Source organism: Choloepus didactylus, chromosome 2 (assembly GCF_015220235.1).
Source record: "Choloepus didactylus isolate mChoDid1 chromosome 2, mChoDid1.pri, whole genome shotgun sequence".
NCBI classification, from domain to species: Eukaryota; Metazoa; Chordata; class Mammalia; order Pilosa; family Megalonychidae; genus Choloepus; species Choloepus didactylus.
In genome coordinates, this window is record NC_051308.1 from 229,699,746 (window position 1) to 229,726,580 (window position 26,835).

The window sequence follows — 26,835 nt, forward strand, 5'->3', positions numbered from 1 at the left end:
TGAGCGTGAGCTCGGAGCTGTCATCGCGCTGAGCCTAGCCCTGACTCCCCCGGCGTCCGCGGTCCTTGACATCATTTGCTTTCGCTGCCTTCGTCTTCGCTCTGCTCTCTCCCCCCAGCCTTCTGCGCCTTCACCGCCTTTGGCCTGTGGAGCCCTGCCTTTCCTTGCCTCTGTCTCTCTGCTGTTCTTTTTTCCCGTATTTCTCGTCAGTGTTCTGTGGGTGAATGTTTCAGAGCTGTTGGCGCTCCTGAGGCTTAGCTGTTGCTGTTGCTGCTGCTGCGACGGGCGGCCCGAAGCTTTCGTTTTCCTGTGGGGCATACCTAGAACTTTTACTCACCTTACCTTAGACGATGTGCTTTTAGTTAGAGCAGTGCTTTCGGCAGGTAGTTAGTAACGCTGAAATTGTGCGTTAGGAGCATTTATAAAGAGAGGGAGAGACAGGAGTGGTGAAGTAAGAACCCTAGATCTGAGTTTTGATACCGAATTGGCCACTGTGTCAGAGGCGAGTCACTAAATCTTTTCGAGAGGGGCCATTCTTTCTCGGCTTCTTTTGCTGGCCTTTCCTCGTATAAATTCTCCGTCATTTATTCTGCTTTCTGAGTTTTCATCACATTGAAAAGTGTCCAAGAATCCACTGTGAACTACGTCTGGGAAGTCACTTGGGACTTTATGTGCAAACTCTCTTGTATCAGAGTGAGACTTGACATGACTACTGTCATTTTGAAAGATACCTTAATCTTGTTTAATCTGGTATAAGCATAAAACTATTAGTAGCTTTTTAAATTTTTGTTGCTCTTTTTTAGTGTAATTTGTTTCAGAGTAGAAGTAACATTTTAAAGTTTGCGGAGTTTTGTTTTGTTTTGTTTTGTTTTGTTTAAGTTTACTTGGAAGATTGCCGGAGAGCAGTTGATAGTGGAAGTATCTTGAACTCTTCATATATAGCTGAAAGTCTTAACTCTTTAACAGATTAGATTGTGATTATCTTGAGAGCAGGGACCATGCAGTGTCTTTAGCATCTGTGCCCAAGATGAACGCTGAGTACATACTGATTATTGAAATGTGAAAACGGAAAAAAGGTGCCAGGCTGAGTATAGTGAAAGACTTGAGATTGGGAACAATTTGAGATATTCAGTGTATAACATAAGACATTATAATGTATTGCATAAATTTTATGGTGAAATATGAAATAATAGTACTTTCCCTAAAATGCATAATTTTGAGGATATCAGTAAACTGAACTACAGCAGTAAACTCCGACTCATTTTTCTATTGCTTCCTCTTAATGTGCAGAAAGTAAATTAAAACTGAAATTTTGGACTTTTTACTACTAAAATTCTTTCTTTATTGCTGTATTAAACAATTTAAGCATTTGCCCTTGTGAAAGCAATTCTTTGTAGTGTTAATCTAACATTAAATTTTAAAGAACAAAGTAAACTGATCACCACAGAAAGACCAGTAAACCACAGATTGTTTTCAGCCCTTAGAAGAACCCAGGTGGAAAACTAATTTAAGTTTCATTCATTAATTCATTCTTTCCTTTAACAAATATTTATTGAGCACCTAGTGTATGGTGGGTATGTTCTAGGCACCAGGAATGCAGCACTGAAACAGCCAGATAATATCTCTGCCAGGGAACAAGCCTGGCATTGTAAAAGTCTGGTAATTTAGAAGTGCAGCAATGAAAAATTTCATTAATAGGTACATGGTGATCTTAAAGTAGTGTGAATTAATCATCCATATAATTTTGTTAGCTTTGTAATGAGTAGTGAAGTTATGAAATAAGCCATTAACTAACCTACAGGCTGAAGCTTTTAAATTCCATGATTTTTACTAAGGAAATTCAGAGCTGAGGCATACATTTCTTAATATTTATCCCAGAAAACTTTGGGTTTTATTTTTTAAGTGTTTTCCACATATACTGAATATAGTAATAAGTTAATATCAGTTATTCATTCACCCTTTTTTTTTTTCAATAAATATTTATTGAGCACCCACTATGTGTTGGGCACTGTTGTAGGTACAGGTAATACAGTGGCAAATTAAAGTCTTAGCCCTTTGTTGTGCTTTTATTCATTGGGAGAGATGTATAATAAACAAGTAAACAAACATATATTTAATTTGTTAAATGCTATCCAAAAAAAAAAAAAACTGAAGAAGAGTAAAAGGAATGGAGGGCCTTTCTAAGGGGTGACATTGAGCAGAAACCTGACTGAGGGGTCTAGGTTGGGAACAGCAAGTATAAAGAGCCTAAGGCATGATGAACAGCATATTCCAAGAGCCAAAAGAGGGTCTGTGTGTTTGGAGTCAAGAGAATAGAGTGATGGAGAAAGAGATAAAGAGGATGATAATTGAAAGATTGTAAGAAAGAATGTCAGGATCTAATTTTTTTTTTTTTTTTTTTTAATTGTATCCGGCCAGGGTGTTAGGCAAGCCGGCTTATTTCTTGTTTATTCCTACACGAGCATTCGTCTTATGTGGGCTAATTTAAATTAACTTTCTTGTCTTTAGGTTAATGATGTCTTTATGGATGCTATACCTCTTGTTGCCCTGATTTTTAATTTCTTTAGTCAGTTTTTTTTATTCTGACATTAAGAACAGCTTCATGTGCCTCCCCCCTCCGGTTCTTAGCCCCAAATTTGTTTTAGTTTTGAGTAATTAGTAAATACAGAAACGTTTTGATACTTTTTTTCAGTATTTTGCTTACAGGGAAAATATTTTTTAGAAATACTCCGTGAATTTATATTATCAAGGAAAAGAAACTAGTGTGTAAGTGCTAATTGGATGAACCAGTGGGTTTTATATTAAAATTGTCCGTATCCTGATTTTTAGATTCCAGAAACCTCAATAATGCCCTTAAACCCACCTTCAACCCCTTTTCAAACTCCATTTTCAGAGATCAGAAAATAGTGATTTTTATTTATTTATTTTACAATTCCTTGAAGCTAATTGCTACATGAGCATTTTAAGTAATTCTGCAACAGTTAATATTTTTCAACATTCACAGATATTCCTAATGCACTGTTAATATGTTTTAGTGCTTTTTACTATCTTGAATTCTTTCGGTTGCCTTTCCTTGCAGCTGGCTGGCAGTACAAATCTAGTATTGCCCTTGGCATTCCTATTAAAAGCTTTTCCCTGTAGATGTGAAAACATTCTCTGTGTTTGGATTTTTGGATTTACCCCAATTATTACAGTTTGGTACTATTATCACCTGACAAGTTGAAAGCCCTAAAATTTTTAGGTCAGGTTAGCACTTAGAGTAGAAGTTGAGTGACTAATCTGTCATTCCCCAATTTTTTGTTACTTGTTCATTAGCACAGAGATCTAAACACTTAACCATTTTCTTTAATCGAGGACTTTTTGTTATAAAATGTCATTGAGTCTTGATGAGGTTTTTTTTGGGGGGGGTGAGGGGTATTAATGAACAGATGAGTTTGAGTGACAACATGGGTTTTATCTTTGTTTAAATATGTGCTTTTTTCTGCACTAGTTTTGTTAATGTTTAAAACATGACAAATAAGTTCTTAGAAGCATACTTGTATGCTCCTGTGTGACAGTCTAGATTTGCTTCTCTGGGTCTGGAAGCTCTTAGAATGTCATGTTCTTCAGCAGTATTTTTGCCCTTGTACTTTAGTAGAAGGGAAAAAATGGAAATGGAGTCAAGATTACAGTGAACTTTCCTGATCCCTTTGAGAACAATGAACCACCTTCCTTCTTTGATATACTGATCTTTGACTAAACAGTTATAGTACACTGTTCCTAAGTCTCCTTATTCTATCTTTTCTAAGTTCCTGATGGTAGCCAGAGGGAATGGGGTTAGATTCCTTATAAGCTTTCATGTCCTTGTTGCCATTGTTCATGTGGAAGGTGCAACAGCTGCTGTGGCTTGTGCATTTGTGTTAGTTGCTGCTTTCCTTAGTCTATATTTTGATAGTGGTTTTATCTTTCTGAATAATAACTGACCAAGTCGTATAAAGACTATAAGTTTTATAGTTATATTTTTCCCCTTTGGATGTATATTAACTTAGACATTTTAGTTTAGTTTTGTTTCTTGTAATCTTCACACCAGGTCTTTTCTGTGCTTTAGGTTGACTCTTCACCACACTGAAACCATTAGGAAAAATCCTTGTGGTTAACAGCAGAGGCTTCAGAGTGTAACCTGTACTCGGGCCTAGAAATTATTTTAAATGGCGACTGATACGTCTCAAGGTGAACTCGTCCATCCTAAGGCACTCCCACTTATAGTAGGAGCTCAGCTGATCCACGCGGACAAGTTAGGTGAGGTAGGGGCTGACGCATTCTTGAAGCTCACTCTTGGATCATTCCCTGACTTCAGGCCCTGCTGGGTCCTTCTTGGTACATGTTCCTTCTCCTACTTTGGGGAGCCTGGGTTGTGAATCTGAAAAAATCAAATAGATATAAAATTCTCTTCATCTTCCCTTTCCCCTCAAATTCCTGAGAATACCTCCAACCTTCTAAATTTACTCCAAATCAAGTATAATTCTTGACATTTGAAATTCTAGCGAAAATAAAATATTTTGAAAAGTATTTCTTAAAAATTATATTTCACTTACACTTGTTAAAAGTAAATTGCTTCGGATCCTGGAGTCGACTTGAAGAATTCTACATCTTCTGACACCCAGTTAGGCCCCTTGAGAGAAAGAGAAAAGAGAATATTTTTAATGCATGTTTGATTATGGCCATCTCTTTTCTTAGAAGGTAGAAGATAGCACCATGCCAATTCGTCGAGCTGTGAATTCTACCCGGGAAACTCCTCCCAAAAGCAAGCTTGCTGAAGGGGAGGAAGAAAAGCCAGGTAAAGTAAAGCAGTGGTACAACTTAAAAAGGCAAAAGTTTCTACTCACATTTGGAGTGTTCCATAAATCCTCTTGAACTTAATTGTTCTTTTTTCATGGTTAAGTGTTTTAGGGGAATATCCAAAGAGAAAAGTGGTCGCTATTAGTATGTCATTGCCACACTATGTGGACAAAGTAAGAGTTTATCTTGTCTCTAAAGATTTTTTTGGAAGGTGAAAATTTCTTGTTCTTTGAATTAAAAACAGCAAAAAAAAAATGGTTGGGGAGGACAAGAACAGTCAAAAGAATAGCATTCTGGGCATAGGACACCACGCAATGAAGTCTTTGTGGAAGAACGGGAAAAGGAAGACAGGACCATTAGAGAAGACCCCTTGATGGACTCTGGCTTTCAGGATGACAGTGGAGGGGTCCCCTAGAAATCATCCGGAGGCCTTAAGGGGAACTAATGGGTGATCAAAACATTGGTCTATAATTTTGGTATTGGTGGAGAGAAGATTGGCCTTAGAAAGGTGGGAATGTAATGAATCAGCTTGGAGTACTAGTGTTCTTTTCTTGCATCTCTAACCACCTCTTAGTCCTTTCTCTCTGTATTTTTCTTTTCATGACCTTTTTCTTTCCTTATCCTTTTCCTTTCCTCCTTCTCCCTTACCTTTTAACTCAGGTTTTACCAGGGGTGAGCACAACATGTTCTCTGTGTCAGGGCTGTTAGCACTAAATAGTTGCTGATTGGCATAGATTAGGAATAGAAAATATATATACCCTTTTTACCTTTATCCCTTGTTGCACCAGTGCAGACGTCATTAACCAGCCAGTTAACTTTTTTCCGATCAAACCTGGATTTGTCTCAAAATACTCAGATGAGTGCTATAAGCAATTTGGGTCCCCTGGCCTATGGTAAATAGGGGACACAGGAAACAAGCATATAAAGAAATAATAGATGCTGATGAGTTGAAGGTTGTCTTGTCCAACAGTGGGATAAAAGCCATTTGGTGGCCAATCTTAATCCATGTTTGTTTAACAGCCATTGGAAGCCTCTGAATCATATTTGTTCTCAGAATACATGCCAAAGTTCAGATGAAGGGTACAGGTATAAGGTGTTAGAAAAATCAGAAATCATCCAAGAATTTGTAAAAATTTGAACAGTATACACTAGGTAAGAGCTATAAGTCACTTCACAGGTTATGTATTTGAATAATCTCTCTACTCCATTAACTAAGAGATAGAGTAGGTTATAGTATTTTATACAGAGAAATAATTCGATTTCACTCATTTTAAATTTTATAAATCCCACATTTATAAATGTATAACGACTGAACTTGAATCCAGGTGCATCTGACTCTAAAACTTGATTCTGTCTGAACAGCTGAGGGAAGAGTTCTGACTTCAATGCAAGTCTGGTTGAAGAGCATAATCCAGGAAGGGACTTGCAAATGCCAGTTGACCATTCTGAAATTAATGGCTTAGAATTTTAATTTGTTGAGAAGCTAGAAATTCCTTTAGAATTGTATTTATATGGTTTGGTTATAAGAAGGAAGTAACGTTTTTTATTCTTATATTTGTTTATGTGAAGGCCTCAAAAAGTCTTCATCATTATTCTAATAACTAGTTCATGTAATTTAAATGACCACAATTTTCAAGGATATACTTTCATTTTTAGACTCATTTTTGCCATCGGGATCCTTTTCCTTGAAGTCCCTATTTGATTGTCTCCTGGGGTTCTGTGCTTTATTGTAACTGCTCAAAGAGACACTTATAAAAAAAGACACAGACAAGCAACGGCAGACTTAGATATTCCCCCGCTCATATTTCTTTCTTAACCCAACCCTTCCACTTGGAAATACATACTGATTTTCTATTACTTATTCTCTAAGATTTGTCTGTTAAATTATAAAATGAATAGTTTCTTAATTATGAGCCACTTTGTTAATATTGCAGAGCAGAATACTCAAGACATTTGATTTGGGATGAAATGAGTTTCCCTTTCTGTTTATTTCCTGTTCCATATCTTTTGCTTCCATAATAGTCTGTATAAACAACCACCTGATTAGACAACTGAGTGACATAAAGAAAGAAAGAAAACCACACTCATAGTCATTTGTTGTTTGTTTTAGAATTCATCTCTTAATTGAAACTTTTGGCTGGTCTCTTTATTAAGATCCCCTTTTATTGACCCAGGTTTTAATACATCTACTTGATGCAATTCTGCTTACCTGATTTTTTAGAACCAGACATAAGTTCAGAGGAATCTGTCTCCACTGTGGAAGAACAAGAGAATGAAACTCCACCAGCGACATCTAGTGAGACAGAACAACCAAAGGGGGAACCTGAGAGTGAAAAGGAAAAAAACAAGTCTTCTGAGGAAACCAAAAAGGAGTAAGGAGTAATGCCATCTTGCTATTTATAATTTAAAATTGGTTCTGTCTGTGTAAAAGAACTGTTGGTTTGATGCTGGGTATTTGCTATTTGGATTTAGTTTTTGAAGTTATTTTAAATAGTTTTATTACATAGTTGTATGGCATGTTAAAATTTAGAGTAGTTAGAACAATGGTTTGAACAATATACGAATCATTCTTGACTTTGGAAAGTGTTTTTGCTTAGAATTTGTTGTGGGAGTGTCTAATAGCTTAAGCATCAACAAAAGTTCGGTAAGAAATGAAACATGACTGTAAAAAAATCTGACCTGGGAGACACTCACCATTTTATTCCTTACATTTGTGCCAGGAGTGAATTATCTTTATATGCTTATGTTAGGAAACATTAATCTATATCAAACCATTGCTAGAGTGACCTAAACCTTTGTGTATTTTGATGAATTATTCAGTTAGAGAATGACTTTGAGAAACTGAAAGCAAAGCAAAGTTTGCTGTTGATGATCAGTACAAGGTGGTGGCAATTCTTTTTTTGATTTAACAACTTCTTTTTTGCTTTTTTTGCTTTTGCAGGAGAGTTGGTAACCTCATTCTACTCTTTTCATAATTGGTTATGAACAGTTAAGAATTACTTTTTAAGTAAAAAACTTAGTAATGACTATATCTTCTAGATGTAATGGGAATCCTTTATCTCCCAGTGTTGTAGGTAAAGAAAGGTCTGTAAGATTTTTGGCAGTTACCCTATATTTTTCAGTGTTCCAGTGCATCTGTTAGCTGCCTGGAGTACTGTTGTTACTTAAAATAAAATTTGTGTAATAATTTATGGCTTGCAGAATTATTTTGATAAACGTAATCTCATAATTCTTGCAACAACCTTACAAAGTAGTTGGTATATTACTGTTTTACAGCTGATGAGATTCAGACCACTTGCTAAGATCATATAGCTAGTAAAATTCAAACCCAGTTTTTCTGACTTCAGAGCTTGAGTTTCTTTCCACCATGGCAAGTTGCATCTGTTGTAGTTGTTATTTGGAAATGTTTTTTAATTTTCATTTCTAGTCTGGGTCTTCATATCTGTGCTAATTTATATGGCTCCTCTCTCCTGCACCTAAAATAAAACAACACCTTTTTGGTTCATTTATAATACCCAAATATTTAAAATTGTCTTATTTTGTTAAATTTTGCTTATTGTATGTATCACCTTAGTGTGTAAATAAATTAAAACATTGATTTTTGTCCCTCCCTGGTCTTTTCCTCTGACATTATAACTCTTTCTGGGGAGTTTATCTTGTATAATAATAGTTCTTTGTTTTAAAGTGAGAAAGATCAGTCTAAAGAAAAGGAGAAGAAAGTGAAAAAAACAATACCTTCCTGGGCTACCCTTTCTGCCAGCCAGCTAGCCAGGGCCCAGAAACAAACACCGATGGCTTCCTCCCCACGTCCCAAGATGGATGCGATCCTAACTGAGGCCATTAAGGCAAGTTTTATTTCAAGCAGTTCATCTTAGATTTATTCTACTCCATCTTTTTCTTATTTGAAAATGACATACCTCTGTCCATACATCAGAAGCCTTGCTTGGCTTCCTAAAAGAGATTTAAATAGAAGAAAGCCATTGTGAGAATCGTGTTTTTATGATACCACGTTTTGTGAACATTGTTGATTTTTTAAAATGTTCAGATTTACTATAGCAGGTATTCTTAGCTTATCATTAGATTTTTTTATACTTAGTCTATTGGGTAAGAGATTTTGACATTGAGTATAATTATTGTACATCGCTACATACATACATTTTATAATTTGAGGCCTTATTTGAAGGCTGAAAATGTTAATTTATTTAACAGTCATTTTAAAGACCACCCTCTCTATACCAGGCAGCTCTACTAGTGATACAGCATAGAATTAGACAGGCAAGTACTTGCCCTTATGAAATCTGATTGTGGCTCAGGGTTATTGAATAACGTTAAGAATTTTTGTTAAAAATATACTATTATTAGGTCCATTTTCAAAGTTGAGTGTCTGATATTAACAGTGGTTATCTTTCACACCTGAACTGCAAGATATGCCCTTATAAACCTTGCTACTTTTTCATCACCTAGTCATTCCAGAATACAAAAATGATCCTCTTTGCTTAGCTTTATGACTGCTGGAATCCATTAAGTGACTTCCGTTAGCTTACGTGATCATCAGATACAGCTTTCTCATTTTAGTTTTTTAATCTGACCTTCCCTTTATCGTGCACATTTTTCTGATTTTTCCTTATATATTTCACTTGATCAGATGAAAATAGGAGCCACAGACTCTCTCGCTCATTCTTATTAACCCTGTCACTAGGGTCTGTGTCAGGATTGGGGAGAGAGGGATATAAATCAGTTTAACCAAGGGTGGTATACATAGGAAGGAACAACTGGTTGTCATTCTCAGAATTCAGGAAGTCAGCCTTGACCCAGAAACTGGAAAAGGGTTTGCCTTTGGGCCTCTCCTTCACTCCTTTAAGACTTCTACTCTCACCTTGTTAAGCAGGAATTCTTGGTCTAGATAGCTTGACTATAGAGAGATTTCTAGTCATTGTGTAGCTTTTCTTGAAGGATTTCATTTCATGATCACTTTTTGGGCTTGGGATTGGGGAAAGCAGGATTGTAGTGAGGATGGAGAAGGGACTAAAATTTTGAAATAGTGAAACAAAAAATTAAAACCTTATAAAATTATGTTCCAAGCCATCTAACAAATGATTTCAGACTGTGCATATCATATTCTGTGTCAAATGTGAGTCCTGATGCCTACTACCAGCTTATCAGTTAGGAGGAGCAAGGGATTGTTTGTTTTAGCATTAGAGAGTCCCTTTCTGCTTGATTTTTGCTTTGTGTTTTCTTGTAAGGTTAGGGATAAACTTCAGTAGGCTCCAGTAGTTCAAAGACTACCTGAATTATGTGACCCATGTTAACTCAACTTGTTTTGTTATTCAACCTTTTCTGATTCATATGCATGTGTTGTTTTCTTTGTTGTCAGAGTATATAAAGTAACATTCAACATAGTCCTTATTCAGTGAAAATAAATTAGGTGCTAATGTTCAGTTTATAGATGATGGCAGTACCAAATTGATGGACTCTCCCGTTAGATAAATAACAGATGCTACTTGTGTGTCCCTTAAAATTTAAAACTACTGACAAAACTTAAACATTTTCTGCCTCGCGGCATGAATAAGCCCCTGAAGTCTTCCATGACATTAGTCAAATGGAGTTCAGGTAAATAGGATGGAAATGGGAAAGGGTACTTTAAATTACAAATGTCTTTATTGTTGCCCAGATTCCCCTTAAGACTTCCCTATCTGTAAACCCAGTTTTTTGTCATTTACTCACATTATCTTTGCTTATTTTCCCTGATGACATCCACACAAAGCCAGCAGTGAGGTATTAGTCCTGGTGTGCCAAAGCTCATGCCATAAAGTGGGCCAAATCGGCAATCTTACAAGCTGTAGAAACATCTGCTTTCCTCATTTTGATGAAGACCTATCTTCTAAATATAGAATTGAATTGAAATGGAAAAAGTTCTTCAGTAAAAATAAATAAATAAATAAAAATATGTGAATGTTGTTCACATATTGCACTCTCTTTAGCTGTTGTGAGCAATTAATTATTATTACAGAAATACTTAGTAATTCTGCATTTCTCCATTGCCATTGTGAACTGAAGTTACCAGCAATACTGTATCTTCACTCTTCCCTTGATAATGCATCCATTATCAAGTTCATTTCTGAAATAATTTATTTTGAGAATATATGTTTCAGATTCTGAATATAAAGAAACAACTAGTGTTAAGTAATGTGTATGATTTGATAAATCTGTTTCTAGGCATGCTTCCAGAAAAGTGGTGCATCAGTGGTTGCTATTCGAAAATACATCATCCATAAGTACCCTTCTCTAGAGCTGGAGAGAAGGGGCTATCTCCTTAAACAAGCCCTGAAAAGAGAATTGAATAGAGGAGTCATCAAACAGGTATCAGTTATTCATCTGGTAATAATAAGGTCATTTCATTGTGTATTAGCGATAAGCCCATTTTTAGTAAAATTTAGGTTTTTTGGTGCCTTTTTTTTGTTAAAAATAAGTTACATGGTAATGAAATGGATAAACCATAGTTTTAGTATCTAAGAGTAGGTTCAAAAACACTCATGCCAGTTGCCTTTATAGTTAACTATTTTTCTAGGAATCAGAAGCAATAGGACAGAAAGTAAAATTTTTTTCTAGCCCCTGAAACTCTTGATTGAATTCTCTTTCCAGACCGCTTGTGTGATGAAAAATAGAGTATAAAGAATCCTACTATTGCCACAGCAGAGAACATAATTGCTCTTGTCTTATATTTGTTAACTTTAAAGCCTAACTTACGTGATTAGATTTGGTACCATTATAAATTAACTTTGTAAATAAGTTCACTTTATCTTACTAGTATCTAAAAATATTGCAGCCTGTTAAGAGCATCAGAAAAGCCTGTGGGAATTGAAACTAATATTAAAACCAGTGTTGATTTCTGGCATAAGTTCTGTGTTATTTTGCATAGTGCATCAAAGCATTGCTTACAATCATAGAACTCTACAGCTGGAATGGACCTTATCCTACCTAATTCTCTTCAGAGGTCCAGAGTGCAGAAAACTACCAGGACTCCATGCTAGTGGCAAAAACGGTTCTAAAAACCTAGTTCACCACACTCCTGGAGTCCTTTCTCCTATAGCCTTCTGCTCTGTTTGATTAATACAGAATTCTATTCCACTCAAACTTTTAAATTCTGCTTAGGAACTGTCAATAGATATTTGATTCTACAAATATATATTGAATGTCTCCTGTGTGCCAGGTGCTTGGGAGTAGGGGGGTTCATCAGTTATTAAACCAGAGAGTCCTGCCATTTGGGGCTTGCATTCTAGCTTTCTCAAAATGTTTTAAATGTGGCATTTAAATGGCCTTTAAAATAATTGATTTAAAGGTTTTACTTAGCCAGTATAATTACTAGAGCCAAAGACCCATCCTTTAACATGGTATGTGTCAGCTCAGCTAATGGGCTTGCTTCATTGTTTTTCTTTAAGCAAATTTAGTTTGTGACCTGTTCTTGCCTCATAGGCTGACCTCAGTTTGAGGCTTAAACAACAGTTAATAAGCTGAAAACATTTCAGCTTTAGTGCTACGTTCAGAGCAGTGTTGGTAAAGCTAAAGTGTGGAGACGGGATATGGTGAGTCAAAGTTCTATGAAAGTGCTTTGTAAACTGGAAATGCATAGTAAGGCTTAAATGTATCATCTTGTGTATTGTCTAAAAAATTATTATATAACCTTGCCTATAATAGAAGCAATAATACGGAGTTGGTGAAGAGTGGAAGCAGTGTGGCCTGAACCAACTGGGCTTTAAAGTTTCACCAAGGAGCTACCTCAGTTTTTCCCACAAGATTGTGTACCCTCCTTCCATGGGACATTTCTTTTGTAGTAGACTATTTAACCTGGTATCACAATAGCATTTATCCTCAGTTTTGTAGAGGAGGAAGTAAAAGCTCAGAGGGTCAACTGGTACCATAAGTTGGATTCAGTCTCAAGTTTTTTGGCTTCTCATCTACTATTCTTTTTTCTCTGAAAGATTAAACTGCCATTTACATTAGCTTTTGCATCTTCATGCCCTTTTCCTCTTACTCTTAAACTTAGTCTAGTATAAATTTGTTAAGTATGAATACCAGGATAATTTTAGATGAAAATATCAATTTTTGCAACTAAAATTAATTTACTTTAGGTAAAAGGAAAAGGTGCTTCTGGGAGTTTTGTGGTGGTCCAAAAATCAAGAAAAACATCTCAGAAATCCAGAAACAGAAAGGTAAGAAGACTATGCCATGGTTTGAGCACTATAATACTGTTACTACTAAAAGTAGCCACATTTTTTATTGTTCACTGTGTGCCAGCCTTTAAATAAAGTCTACTGTGGCTTTTAACTTTTATAACTCTCCACCTGAGATTTTTATCTCAAAGAAATAGTAATAAAAGTGACATTACACCACTTGGCAAGATTTATTTGGATATGTGGAAAGAAGTGTTAGTTTTCTGTTGCTCAGTTTATTTGGCAGTAAGGTTTTAGAAAAAGAAAATGAAATTAAGTTTTTTGAAATTTGTAATACAGATTGTGAAATCCTGCATTGTATATAGAAGCATATGAACAGAAAACTCTATATTCTGCAATGATGGTAAATATTTTGATATTACATTTCAGAAGAGGAGTGTGGCAGTGGATCCAGAACCTCAAGTAAAATTGGAGGATATCCTCCCACTGGCCTTTACTCGCCTTTGTGAACCTAAAGAAGCTTCCTACAGTCTCATCAGGAAATATGTGTCTCAGTATTACCCTAAACTTAGGGTGGACATCAGGTATGCACCTTTGACTTGAATTTTAAAACATACATGCTTCTGTTTACTAGACTTGAAGAACTATTATTCCCTGAGCCCTTTTTTCATGAGTAGTGAGAAAGATTAGTATTCAGGAGGGATTACCTTTGACTGAGCTAGGAATAAAACTTTGTGTGTGGGGGGGTTTTTTTGGGGTGTTCTGTTTTATTTTGTTTTTGATATGTGTGTTTGCCCCATTATGTTTTTCTTCTCATATTTCCGTATGTGGTTTATTTTTCGAGCCCAAACTACATATTCTTTTATAAGACCTGGATAAAATAACTCTTGATGTTGTCAGGTATTAGAATATTTGATTTTGAACTCTGTGTTCTCCCAAATGTTCATTAGTTTTTATTTAGTTATGACTGAGAACATGAGAATCAGGCTTCTGTAACATAACCTCTTCATATAAATAGCATAATACCTGCATCATTTAAACATATAATGTAAAATTCTGAGAGAATTAAGATAGTAAGTCATTTGTAAAAAATATTGCTGCTTAAAAACATCCCACCTGTTCATTTAGATTATCACATATGCTCAGTTGTAGATTCATGCAAATTGTTTAAATTTGCAATCCAGAATTTGTGTTTTGAGTGTTTTTCTGAGATCTTAATTGTGATGACTTATGGAAAAGTGTTTAATTCCATTATTATATGGAATGCACATTATTCTGATATAGCTTAGTATTAGTATTTACTTGCATTACTGAAGCATGCCATTTGAATTGCTGAGATTTCAGTCCAGATGCCTCATTTTCAGAAACGCACTTTGTAGTTTTCAAAGTGCCAAATTAAAGAGTTGGTAAATAGTGCAAAAGAAAAGGAAATCATAAAAGCAAAAAAATTTGAATTTCATGTCCTGATATTTTCATGCTTGTTTTGCCCTGAGTATGGTGATAGAAGCCACAGATGTGACTGTGGATCAGAAGTGCATTATGATTCATTTAAAGAGGGAAACACATTGCACTTTCATATCCCTTTACTCTACTTTTTGTTAACTGGAGACCATATGCTTCCTCAGCTTTTTCTTTCCTTATGTTCTCTTCTACTTATATAAGACGGTGTTTTGCTCCCAGTGTAAGGTCACTCCTTGGGTAGTCTTGTGAAACATTTTCCATCATAATCTTATATTGAAACACAATTTACCTGATAATAGATTGGTTGTCAACCCAAATATGCTAATGAACCTGAAGACCTTTTCCCATAAATATGTTAATAGTAACTTTTTCCTTTGAAAGTCTTTTTTTTCCCTTTTACTTTTGTGAAACCATATTGATCTCCTATACTTCTGACTAGAGTGAAGTCCTGTCATACACAAATTTAACATGAAAATTCAGCTATATTTACTTGGCCAAACAGAAAGTGAGAAAAATACAATGTAAAAGTTTGAGCTGTCAAGAATCTCTCTCCTCCCACTTTCTCTTAAACCCATTTTAGTCACACTTTACCCACCATTTTACAAAGGTACTCCTGTCAGGGTTACCAGTGTCCTCCATATTGCAAATTTCAGTGTCAGATTGTAACCCTTAACTTACTTGCTGGTCTTTTAGCAGCGTCTGACACAGTTGATAACTCCCACCTGCTTGAAGCACTTTCTTCTCTTACTTTCCAGGATGCCATACCTTCCGTCATCTCATAACCCCTTAATGAAAAAATCCCCCAGGGTTAGACCTTGGGCCTCCTATCTTCTCTGTCCACACTTATCCCTTGGTAATTCCTTCCATCCTTGAAGTTTTAAATACCACTTATACATATTATTAATTTACAAAAGTATGAGTCTCGTCCATACCTCCCTCCTGAACTCCAAATTCATATATCCAGAGGCCTGTTCAACATCACCGCTTGGATGTCTAAATCTGAACACTTGATTCCACCTTCACCCTCATCCCCTACAAAGAAAGGCCTGCTCCTCCTCTTTTCCATCTCACTTATTGACAACATCATTTTCCCAGTTGCTAAAGCCAAAAACCTTGCCTTTGTGTTGGGTTTTTCTCTTTATCCCATTGCACATTAACCTGTAAGCAGTTACTGTGGGTCTGTCTTTAAAATATATCTATAAGCAGATGACTTCTTGCCTCTATTATTACTGTTCTTCCAAGCCATAGTCTACCACTTGTATTAGAGCAATGACCTCTTAACTGCTTCTCCCATGCTCCCCTTTAGTCTGTTCTCAGCATGGGAGTAAGAGTGAAACTTTTTGAAAATGTTAATTAGATCATATCTCCTTTCTGCTCAAAACCCTCTGGTGGCTTCCCCAGCCCTCAGAGTTGAAGCCAGAGTCATTGCTTTACTTAAGCTATGTGATCTTTTTTGTTTCCCGTGTTGGAGATCAGGGATAATAGACTACATGCAGTCTAACTTACCTAGCAACTAAGAAAAATTATTTGACACAGTTAAGTTGTTTTCCCAAATGTGTTCCCAAAGCTCTGTGCACATACTTGAAGCCTGCCTGTATCACTCTCTACTGAATTATTTGTGTATTCATCATCTCTTAAATTCTAGAGTTTAAGGACCAGATCTTTGTGTTTATAATTGCATTAACCATATAATAAACATGCAATAAATATTTGTGTAATGAATGGCTTTTTTTTGTATTTGTGTGTGTGTTTTGAGTCATGACATGAATCATATTAGCCCTGAAGGGAATAGCACTAGCTTAGGAATATTTTCACTGCATGTATTAGTTTCCTAGGGCTGCTATAACAAAGTTTCACAGAACAGATGTGTTCAGTTTGCTAAAGCTGCCGGAAATGCAATATACCAGAAATGGATTGACTTTTACAATAAGGGTTTATTAATTCACAAATTTACAGTTCTAAGGCCATGAAAATGTCCAAATTAAGACGTCAAGAGGTGAATACCTTCTCTGAGGGAAAGGCTGCTGGCATCTGGAACACCTCTGTCAGCTGGGAAGGCATGTGGCTGGCATCTGCTGGTCCTTTGCTTATTGTGGCTTTCTCCATAGGCATCTGGGTTCTCACTTAGCTTCTCCAGGGCCAACTCTGGGCTGCTTCTCTTAGCTTAGCTTCTCCAAACATCTTTCTGTCTGCATCTCCAAATGTTTGGGTCTTCCTCAGCTCTTAGCTCTCTTAAGGACTAACAAACAAATCAAGACTCACCTCAGTGGAAATAATGTAATCAAAAGGTCCCACCCACAGTAGGTCTGCCCCCACAGTATTGCATTAAAGAACATGGCTTTTTATTGGGTACATAACAGATTCAAACCAGCACAAGGTGTCTAAAAACAACAGGTATTTATTCTCTCACAGTTCTGAAGGTTAGAAGTTCAAAATCAAGCTGTCAGAAAAGGCCAGGCTTCCTCTGAAATCTGTAGGGAGGATCCATGCCCCTCTCCTTGTTTCTGGTGGTAGCTAGCAGTCCCTGGCATTCCTTGGTGTGTGCAGCGTAACTCCAGACTCTGCCTCCATCTTCTCATGATCGTCTTCTCTCTGTCTGTCTCTGTGTCCAAGTTTCCCTTCATGTCCAGATTTTCCAAAGGCCTAATCCAATTTGGCCTCATCTTAAATAATCACGTCTTCAAAGACTCTGTTTGCAAATAAGGTTGTCTTCATGGAACCAAGGATTATTACTTGAACATACCTTTTGTGGGGACCCAATCCAACCCCTAGCCCTGGGAATCCTTTTTTTATTGCGAATTTCTTCATATGGAGTATCAGGAATGTGCACAATTTGATAGTTTAGTGTCTACTCTTTAGCATCTTGTTGGAATGTGAAATCCTCTCCCCACTTTCTCCCCCAACACACAGAAGATATAATTAGCAACTCTAGTGTAATCTCAGCCTGTGAGGCTTGGCGGATAGGTGAGAGATTCAAAATTTCTTCTCCACAGAATATGAAAGCATGATAAAGCACCTCAAATGTTAGTAGTTTGGCCCTCATTTTTCTGCCCCACTAATCTTTCCTGTCTACCTAGCAACTAATCAGTTTCAAATGAGTCTCAGGATATTCAGTCCATTGGGTGTTATTCTAGTAATTCCTGAGAGGTGTAGCAAAACACACCACAGACTTCTGGATCATGATGAATGTACCCTCTCTTCACATAGCCTGTTGTTGGCCTAGATGTGTAGGTTTACCTTTGACTTGGTCTTTTTGCATACCCCAGTCCCTTTTAAGCTCTAAGTGACCATGATGGGTTTCTCCCTGCACCTGTAGCTTCCCACCCACCATCCAGACCACTGACCCTTGATAGAGTAGCTTTTGCTCCAACACTTTGTTCTTATATTTTTAATAATACTCAACTTCTTGACTGCCATTTCATTTTGATAACTTAGGTTTATTTAAAAGCTACATTCCTCTTGAGACAGAGGTTTTATGTTAAGAACGACATAACCTATTTTATTTCTCAGGGAATTGTATTTTCTTGCGCAGACTTTAGATACTTGTTTGCAGAGGGTGATGTAGTTTATTTTTTGTTAAATATTTATGTATTTTACAAAAAAAAAACACAAAAAAACTGGATGTTTTGCCTCAGAATTCCGGAGTTGATGAGACTTGTAAGTTACCCATCCCTTGCGATTACATGGTTTGTTGGTTTTTGTGGGTCAGAAGGTAGTAAATGATAGATTTTGGAATGCCCTGACAATTTAGAAACTGGTTTTGTGTGATACAAATTATATATGTAATGACTTAGCTTTGCTTGAAGAAGAAAAAGAGCCACTTGTTAAGGGAGCTACCAATTGATTATTTATTGTTCATTTTAACAGAACACTACGTATGATAGGAATCAGATCTTTAGATATGGGAATAAGTCTGTATCTGTTTTTTCACATATTTCTTTCATTGATGTATTGATCTCTATTTTCTGTTTTTCTCTGCAGGCCTCAGCTGTTGAAGAATGCTCTGCAGAGAGCAGTAGAGAGAGGACAATTAGAACAAATAACAGGCAAAGGTGCTTCGGGGACTTTCCAGGTTAGAGGCCAAAAATTTTGTTTGTAAAAAAAGCAGTTTTCAAAATTTTTTGGTTTCAGGACTTCCTTATACTCTAAAAATTTATTGAGGACCCCAAAGAGTTTTTCTTTATATATGTTGTATCTGTCAATATTTACTGTGTTAAATAAAAATTCAATGTAAAAATTAAAATTGAGAAAAATTAAATATTTACTAATTTGTTTGAAAATAACAGCAGCAAATTCATTACATGTTAGCATAAAAACATTTTATGGAAAATGACTGTATTTTCCAAAACAAATAATTTTAATGAGAAGAGTGGCATTGTTATATTTTGCAAATCTGGCCCATATAGAAGATAGCTGGTATCTGTTCCAAAATGATATTTTGGTTGACACCTGTGAAGAAAGTCCACCCTCACACAGAAATATATTTAGAAGAGGGTTGAATATTTTAAGATAATTTTCAGATAGTTGTGAGTATTCTTTTTTGATACAGTACCAAAATTCAACTAATGATCATTTCATTTTTTTTGAACAGCTTTATTGATGTATGATTTACATACCATAAAATTCACTCATTTTAAGTTACCATAACATTTGAAGGCATTTGAACCATAATTGCCTTCGATGCCCAAAGTTTTTGATTTTGATTAAATTAAATTTATCCATTGTTTCTTCTGTTGCTCCTGTTTTCTGTGTTATATCTGAGAATCCATTGCTGAATCTCAGATCATGAAGATTTGTTCTTATGGTTATCTTCTAAGAATTTTATAGTGTTACCTCTTATATTTAGGTTCTTGATCCCTTTTGAATTGATTTTTGTATATGTTTGAGATGTAGGGGTCTAACTTCATTTTCCTACTTGTCAATCTCCAGTTTTCCCAACACCATCTGTTGAAGAGAGTCTTCTTTCCCCGTTGCATATACTTGGCACCCTTGACAAAATCAATTGGTTGTAGATGTGTGGGTCTGTTTCTGAACTTTGAGTTTTGAACCACTGATCTGTCTGTATTGGTGCCAGAACCATACTTTGTAATACAATTTGAAATCAGGCAGTGTGCATCCTCCAACCCTCTTCTTTTTCAAGATTGTTTTGGCTATTCAGGTTTCTTTGCAGTTCTGTATAAATTTGAAGATCAGTTTTTCCATTTCTACAAAAAAGGTGCTGGAATTTTAAGAAGGATTGCACTGAATTTGTATATTGCGTTGGGTAATATTGATACAGTGTTAACTCTTCCAATCCATGAACTAGCAATGTTTTATAGTTTTCAGTATACACATAAATTGTATAGTTAAATTTATTCCTAGATATTTTATTCTTTCAGTTGTGTTGTAAAGGGAATTGTTTTCTTAATTTCCTCTTTGAATTGTTCATTGCTATTGTATAGGAGCACAGTTGTATTTTGTGTGTTGCTCTTATACACTGCCATTTTGCTGAAATCATTTATCAGCTCTAATGGTTTTTTTGTGAATTCCTTTGGGGTTTCCTATATATAAGATTATGTCATCTGCAAAAAAGAGATAGTTTTACTTCTTCCTTTCCAGTTTGGATACCTTTTATCTCTCTTTCTTGCCTGATTGCTCTGGCAAGAACTTCCAGTATAATATTCAATAGCAGTGGTGAAAACGGGCATCCTTGTCTCATTCCTCATCTTAGCGAGAACGCTTGAAGTCTTTCACCATTAAGTATCATGTTAACTGGGTTTTTTCATAAATGGTCTTTTTCATGTTGAGAGAGTTCCCTTCTTTTCCTGCTCTTCTGAGTGTTTGGTCAAGAAGGGGTGCTGGATTTTGTCAAGTGCCTTTTCTGCATCTATTGAGATAATCATACAGTTATTTCCATCATTCTATTTATGTACTGTAGTATATTATGTTGATTGATTTTCCTGTGTTGAACTTCACCCTTGGCATTTCTCAGATGAATCCCACTTGGGCATGGTGTATAATCTTTACCATACTATTGGATTTGGTTTGCCAATATTCTGTTGAGGTTTTTTTGCCTCTATATTCATAAGGGAACTTGGTCTGTAATTTTCTTTTCTTGTGACTCTTTACCAGACTTTGGTATCAGAATAATGCTGGCCTCATAGAATGAATTAGGAAGTGTTCCTTTCTCTTGAATTCTTTGGAAGAGTTTGGGAAGAATTGGTATTAATTCTTCCTTAAATGTTTGATAGAATTCACTGGTGAAGCCCTCTGGTCTTGGACTTTTCTTCAGTGGAAGGTTGTTGGTTATTGATTCAATCTCTGTACTTATTATAGATTTGTTAGTGTTTTCTACTTCTTGTATCAGTGTTGGTAATTGATGTATTTTGAAGAGTTTCTCCATTTCTATAGGTCATTAATGATACCACTATTTTCCTTTCTGATTGTAGTTTACTTGCATCTTTTTTTCCTTGTCATTCTAGCTAAAGGTTTGTCAACTTTGTCAATTTTACTGTTTTTTTTCCTAAGAACCAACTTTTTGTTTTATTTATTCTCATTTATTTTTCTACTCTCTATTTCATTTCTCTCTGCTCTGATCTTAGTTATTTCTTTTCTTCTACTAAATTTGGGTTTACTTTGCTCCTTTTATAGTTCTTCAAGATGTAAAGTTAGGTTATTAATTTCAGATCTTTTTTAACAAGGGCATTCATATCTATAAATGTCTCTCTGAGCATTGCCTTCACTGCATCCCGTAAGTTCTGGCATGTTATGTCTTTGTTTTCATTTGTCTCCAAGTATTTTCTGATTTCCCTTATACATTCTTCTTAATTTAACCCATTGATTGTTTTCAGATCATGCTTTTTAATTTCCACATATTTTAAAAATTTTCCAGTTTTCCTTCTGTTACTGATTTCTAGTTTTATTCCATTTTGGTCAGAGAGGTTACTTTTTATGATTTCAGTATTTGTAAATTTATTGAGGCTTCTCTTATGCTAACATGTGGTTTATCCTAGAGAATGACCCATGTGCATTTGAAAAGAGTATGTATTCCACTGTTGTTGGGTGAAGTGTTTGATATGTTTCATTTAGATCTAGTTGGGTTATAGTGTTGTTCCTTATTCGTAGTTCCTTACTGATCTTCTGTTTAAATGTTCTATCCAGGATGATAGTAGAACTGTCTATTTCTCTCTTAATTCTGTCAATGTTTGCTTCATATATTTTGGCACTCTTTTGTTAGGTGTGTATATTTATAATTGCTAAATCTTGTTGAATTGACCCTTTTATCAATATATAATGTCCTCCTTTGTCTCCGGCACCCATTTTTGGCTTAAAGTCTATTTGGTTCGCTATTAGTATAGCCAGTTCCACTCTCTTTTGATTACTATTTGCATGGAGTATTTTTCTCCATGCTTTTACTTTCAACCTATTTGTATCTTTGGATCTTAGATGTATCTTTGGATCTTAGATGTGTCTTTTGAAACAGCATATAGTTGGGTCATATTTATCTGTTCTACTAATCTCTTCCTTTTGACTGGAGAGTGTAATCCATTTACATTCACGGAAATTACAAGGCAAAATAACTTCTGCCATTATGTTAATTATCTTTTGTAAGTATAACTCCTTTGTCCCTCCTTTCCTCCATTACTGCCTTTCTTTTTGTTTAGCTCTTTTATAATGAGCCGTTTTGAATCACTTATCCTTTCCTTTAGTGTAAGCTTTTTAGAATTTTTTATACTTACTGTTTTAGTTTCCTCATTGCTAAAGTAAATACTGTGCACAAAAACAATGGGAATTTTTGGGCTCACAGTTTTGAGGCTAAGTCCAAATCAATGCATCATCACAGCAATGGTTTCTTCCTGAAGACTAGTATTCTGGGGCTGGCTGCTGGTGATCCTTGGTCCTTGACTGCTCTATCACAAGGCAGTGCACATGGAGGCCTCTCCTGATCTCTCCCTTCTCTTCTGGGTTCCATTGACTTTCAGCTTCTGGCTCCTCTCTGTGGCTTTCTCTCCATCTGTCTGAATTTCATTGTTTTTATAAAGGACTCCAGTATTAGGATTAAGACCTGTCCTAATGACAGGTCTTAACTGAAGTAGCCTCATCAAAAGGTTCTACTTACATTGGGTTCACACCACAGGAATGGGTTAAGTGTAAGAAGCTGTTTTTCTGAGGTATGTAGCTCAAAACCACTACAGTTACCAAGATTACATTTAGCATACTAAATCAATTCTAATTTAGTTTGTGTTGATTCCAGCTTGACTTTAAGAGCCTGCACATCCCTCTATCCCTCCCTTTTATGTTGTTAATTGTTAGAGTACATCTTTGCGCATTGTCTGCCCAATAACAAAGATTCATTTTTTATGCATTTGCATTTTAAGCCTTGTAAGAAGTAAATGACAGCATTACAAATGAAAAATGAAATAATACTATTTTATATTTGCCATGTCGTTACTCACACCAGAGATCTTATTTCTTCATCCAGCATCAAGATACTGTCTTGTGTTCAACATAGAGGATTCCCTTTAGCATTTCCTATAAGGCAGGTCTAGTGCTAATGAACTCCCACAGTTTTTGTTTGTCTGGAAATGTCTTAATTTCTCCCTCATTTTTGAAGGACAACTTTGCTGGGTATATTATTCTCAGGTAATAGCTTTTTTCTTTCAGTACTTTAAATATGTCTTCCCACTGCCTTCTGTCCTCCATTGTTTCTGTTAAGAAATAGGATATTGATTCTATTAAGGATCCCCTATACGTGACGTGTTGTTTCTCTCTTGCTGTTTCTAAGAGTCTGTCTCTGTCCTTGGCATTGGACAGTTTGACCATAGTGTGTCTTGGTGTACCTCTGCTTGGATTCATCCATATTTCATTAGATTGGAAAGTTTTCTGCCAATATTTCTTCAAATATATTTTTCTGGCTCTTTTTCTCTCTCCTGCCTCTGGGGATTCCTATAATGCATATGTTTGTATGTTCAGTGGTGTCCCACAGGTTCCTCGGGCTCTATACATTTTTTTTCCCCTCCATTCCTTTTTCTTTCCACTCCTCAACCTGGACAATTTCCATGGTTTTGTCTTCTAGTTCACTGAGCCTTTCTTTTGCCTCCTCCAGTCTGCTCTTGAGCCCTTTTATTAAATTTTTCACTTCAATTATTGTCCTTTTGAGTTCCAAAATTTCCATTTGGTTCTTCTTTATAATTTCAGTCTCATTGAAAGTCTCATTTTGTTCATCTATTCTTCTCCTGATTTATTTCATAGTTCTTTGTTCATATTTTCCTTTGGTTAATTGATCCTATTTATGAGAATTAAAATCTTCAAGTAGTAATTTTGGAGACTGCTTCCTCTAGAATATTTTCCATTGAATTTTTTTTTCCCTATGACTGGGCCAAATGTCTGTCTCCATGTATGTTTTGTAATTTTTTGTTGAGACCTGGACATTCTAAATATTATGTTGTGGTCGCTTGGGAAATCTGGTTCTTCAGCTCTTCAATCTGTCAGACTGAGAACACAAAGAAGGGGAAAAAGGGAAAAGGAAAGAAAGAGAGGAAAATAAATGGGAAAAAAAAAAAACTAGCAGACTGAACACCCACAAAAAAGTAAACAAGGGAAAAAAATAATGAAGCCTCCTCAAGTCTCTTGCTGTGTGCTGGAGAGAAACCAGAAGCTGATACTTTTGAGGCTGAAACCTAGGCCAGCGTATCTGCTCATGCTTCAGGGATCCACCAGACCCTAAAATATAACAGAGAGAAAGAAAAAAACAACAAACCAAAAAACAAAAGAGATGCATTGACTCTCTCTATCCCTGTAGATGCTGGTATAAGGCTAGACACTGCTTCTGAGAGAAACCAAGGCCTGAGTCTGCATTGGGCCCTCAGGGATCTGCCAGACTAAACAATGCAAGACCAAAAAAGAAGAAACGCAACTATTGAAAAAGTACACTGGGTCTTGTAAGTCCTGGGAGATGCTGAGAAGAGTGCTGAAACCAAGTGCAGAGTCAGGGATCTTCCAGACCAAGAAATGCCCATACACAGAATGGGGGATAAAAACAGCCAAAGAAGGTGCACTAGCTTTTTATGTCCTGGTGGGTGTTGGCAGGAGCCATAAGAACCACACTCCACTTTGTCTAGTTTATGGATGGATGAGTAGAAAAATAGGGGAAGGAAACAAACAGACAGACAAAGGTACCCAGTGTTCTTTTTTACTTCAATTGCTCTTTTTCACTTTAATTATTATTCTTATTATTTTTGTGTGTGTGTTAATGAAGATGTCAGGGTTGATTTAGGTGATGAATGTACAACTATGTAATGGTACTGTGAACAATCGAATGTACGATTTGTTTTGTATGACTGCGTGGTATGTGAATATATCTCAATAAAATGAAGATAAAAAAATATTGGCATATCAAAAAAAAAAAAAAAAAAGAAGTGCTGCTGCCCAGAAGGCCTAAGTTGAGGCCAGCTTCCTTGTTGGTGCTTGGTCTGACCTTGACCCTTAACCCCAACCTTTAGAGGAGATGCTTTCCTCTGCCGTTCTTTGGTTCGACTGGCTGCTCCCAGAATCCAGGCCATGTTGCCACAGCTGCAGCCATTTCCACAGCCACTGCCAGTGCCTCGGTCCAACAGTATGCTGGTCACAGGTTTGTGCTTTCACTTAGGTGAACTCTTGGTGGCCCCTCACATCCTCTGGTACTCCCTTAGATGTTCTAAACATCCATTCTGGTTTCAGGATTGTCACCTATTTCATTCCAATCTTTTTCCAGCTCTTGCATTTTTCTAGTGGAGGGAGCAATTTGTAAAACTTCCTACTCTACCATTTTGTGCTTGGCCTTTTTTATTTATCATGTTTTGAGTTTTTTTCCATGTTGCAGCATGTGTTAGTACTTTTATTTCTTTTTTATTACCATATATTATTCTATTGTATGGATATAATATTTTGTTTATTCACCAGCTGATGGACATTTGAGTTATTTCCACTTTTTGGCTATTATGAATAATGCTCCTGTGAGCATTGTCATCCAAGTCTTTGTATAGCTATGGTTCATTTTGCTTGGATACATTACTAGGAGTCGAATTGCTGGGTCATATGGTAAAATATGGTATGTTTAACTTTTTAAGAAGCCATCAAACTATTTTCCAAAGTGGTATCATTTTACACTCCTCCTAGCAACGTATGAAAGTTCCATTTTCTCCATGTACTCATCAACACTTGTTTTTTCCCTTAATTTTATTATAACCATTCTAGTGGATATGCAGTGGTATGTCAATGTGGTTTTGATTTGTATTTCCCTAATGACAAGTGACATTGGTCATCTTTTCATTTGCTTGTCCATTTGTATATCTTGTTTGGTGAAATGTCTTTTCATATTTTTGGCCCATTTTTAAAATTAGGTTAATTTAATTTATTATTGAGTTGTAAGAGTTCTTTAATTGTTCTAGATATGTCCGTCATTAGAAAATGATTTGCAGGTATTTTCTCCTGTTCTGTGGCTTGTGTTTTCACTTTCTTAATGGTTCTTTTCAAGTGCAAAAGTTTTTGATTTGATAAATCTGGTTTATCATTTTTTTTAATTGCTTATGCTGTATCTAGAAATCTTTACCTAGTCATGAAGATTTACTTAGAATGTTTTAACACTGCAGAAGAGTTACTATAGTTTTAGCTTTTACATTTAGGTTTATCTTTCATTTGGTTTTGGTTTTTTTATTTTTTTTTATTTTTTTTATTTTGAAATAATTTCAAACATAGGACGGTTGCAAATACAATAAATACAATGCAAACCCCCTACAGAGAACTCCAACACTCCTCCACCCCCAGATACCCATATCTACCAATTTTACATTGTGCTACCTTTGCAGTACCTTTCTTTCTCCTTCCTTCCTTCCTTCCTTCCTTCCTCCCTGCCTCCCTCCCTCCCTCCCTCCCTCTCTCCCTCCCTTTCTTTCAGCTATATTATCTTTCTTTAGATTATCTGTCTACCCATTTACCATCTTCTGAACATTTGAGAGCAGGTTGCATATATCATACTCCTTGAACTCATAACACTTCCATGTACATTTCCTAAAAACAAGGATATTCACTTATGTCATTAACTTAACTGCAGTTAATTCAAGAAAATTAATATGGATATAAAGCTTAAATTCTGTATTCCAGTTTTTCCTTATGCCCGCTTAGAGCTTTCCTCCTCCATTCTTAGATCCACTCCAGTATCATATATTGCATTGATTTTCATTAACTCTTAATTAACTTTTTTTTTAATGAACTACATAAAAAAAATTTTTTTTTAAATATGCAATAAAAAAACATTTCAAACAAACCATAACAAGGGAGTCAGAAAAAGACAGCTAACCTAAAATAACTACTTTACTTCCACCATGATCCTACTCTACCCCAAGAAAATAACTTAAAATAGCAACAT

General features: G+C 35.9%; 1 protein-coding gene across 8 annotated transcripts in view; it reads left to right on the forward strand.

Annotated features, from left to right (window-relative positions):
- HP1BP3 (heterochromatin protein 1 binding protein 3) overlaps positions 1-26,835 on the forward strand; it is a 41,621-nt gene that overhangs the window by 788 nt on the left and 13,998 nt on the right. For 3 of the 8 annotated variants that reach the window (XM_037828285.1, XM_037828292.1, XM_037828286.1), the window contains exons 2-9: positions 4,088-4,283; positions 4,717-4,816; positions 7,040-7,190; positions 8,504-8,663; positions 11,035-11,178; positions 12,948-13,028; positions 13,419-13,573; positions 18,432-18,522. In XM_037828285.1, the coding sequence (XP_037684213.1) occupies positions 4,188-4,283; positions 4,717-4,816; positions 7,040-7,190; positions 8,504-8,663; positions 11,035-11,178; positions 12,948-13,028; positions 13,419-13,573; positions 18,432-18,522 (978 nt within the window). In that variant the 5' untranslated portion in view covers positions 4,088-4,187. Of the gene's footprint in view, positions 1-4,087; positions 4,284-4,347; positions 4,357-4,716; positions 4,817-7,039; positions 7,191-8,503; positions 8,664-11,034; positions 11,179-12,947; positions 13,029-13,418; positions 13,574-18,431; positions 18,523-24,231; positions 24,583-26,835 lie in introns of those variants that run through there. The other 5 variants (XM_037828293.1, XM_037828289.1, XM_037828290.1 and 2 more) reach the window with 5 other exon arrangements.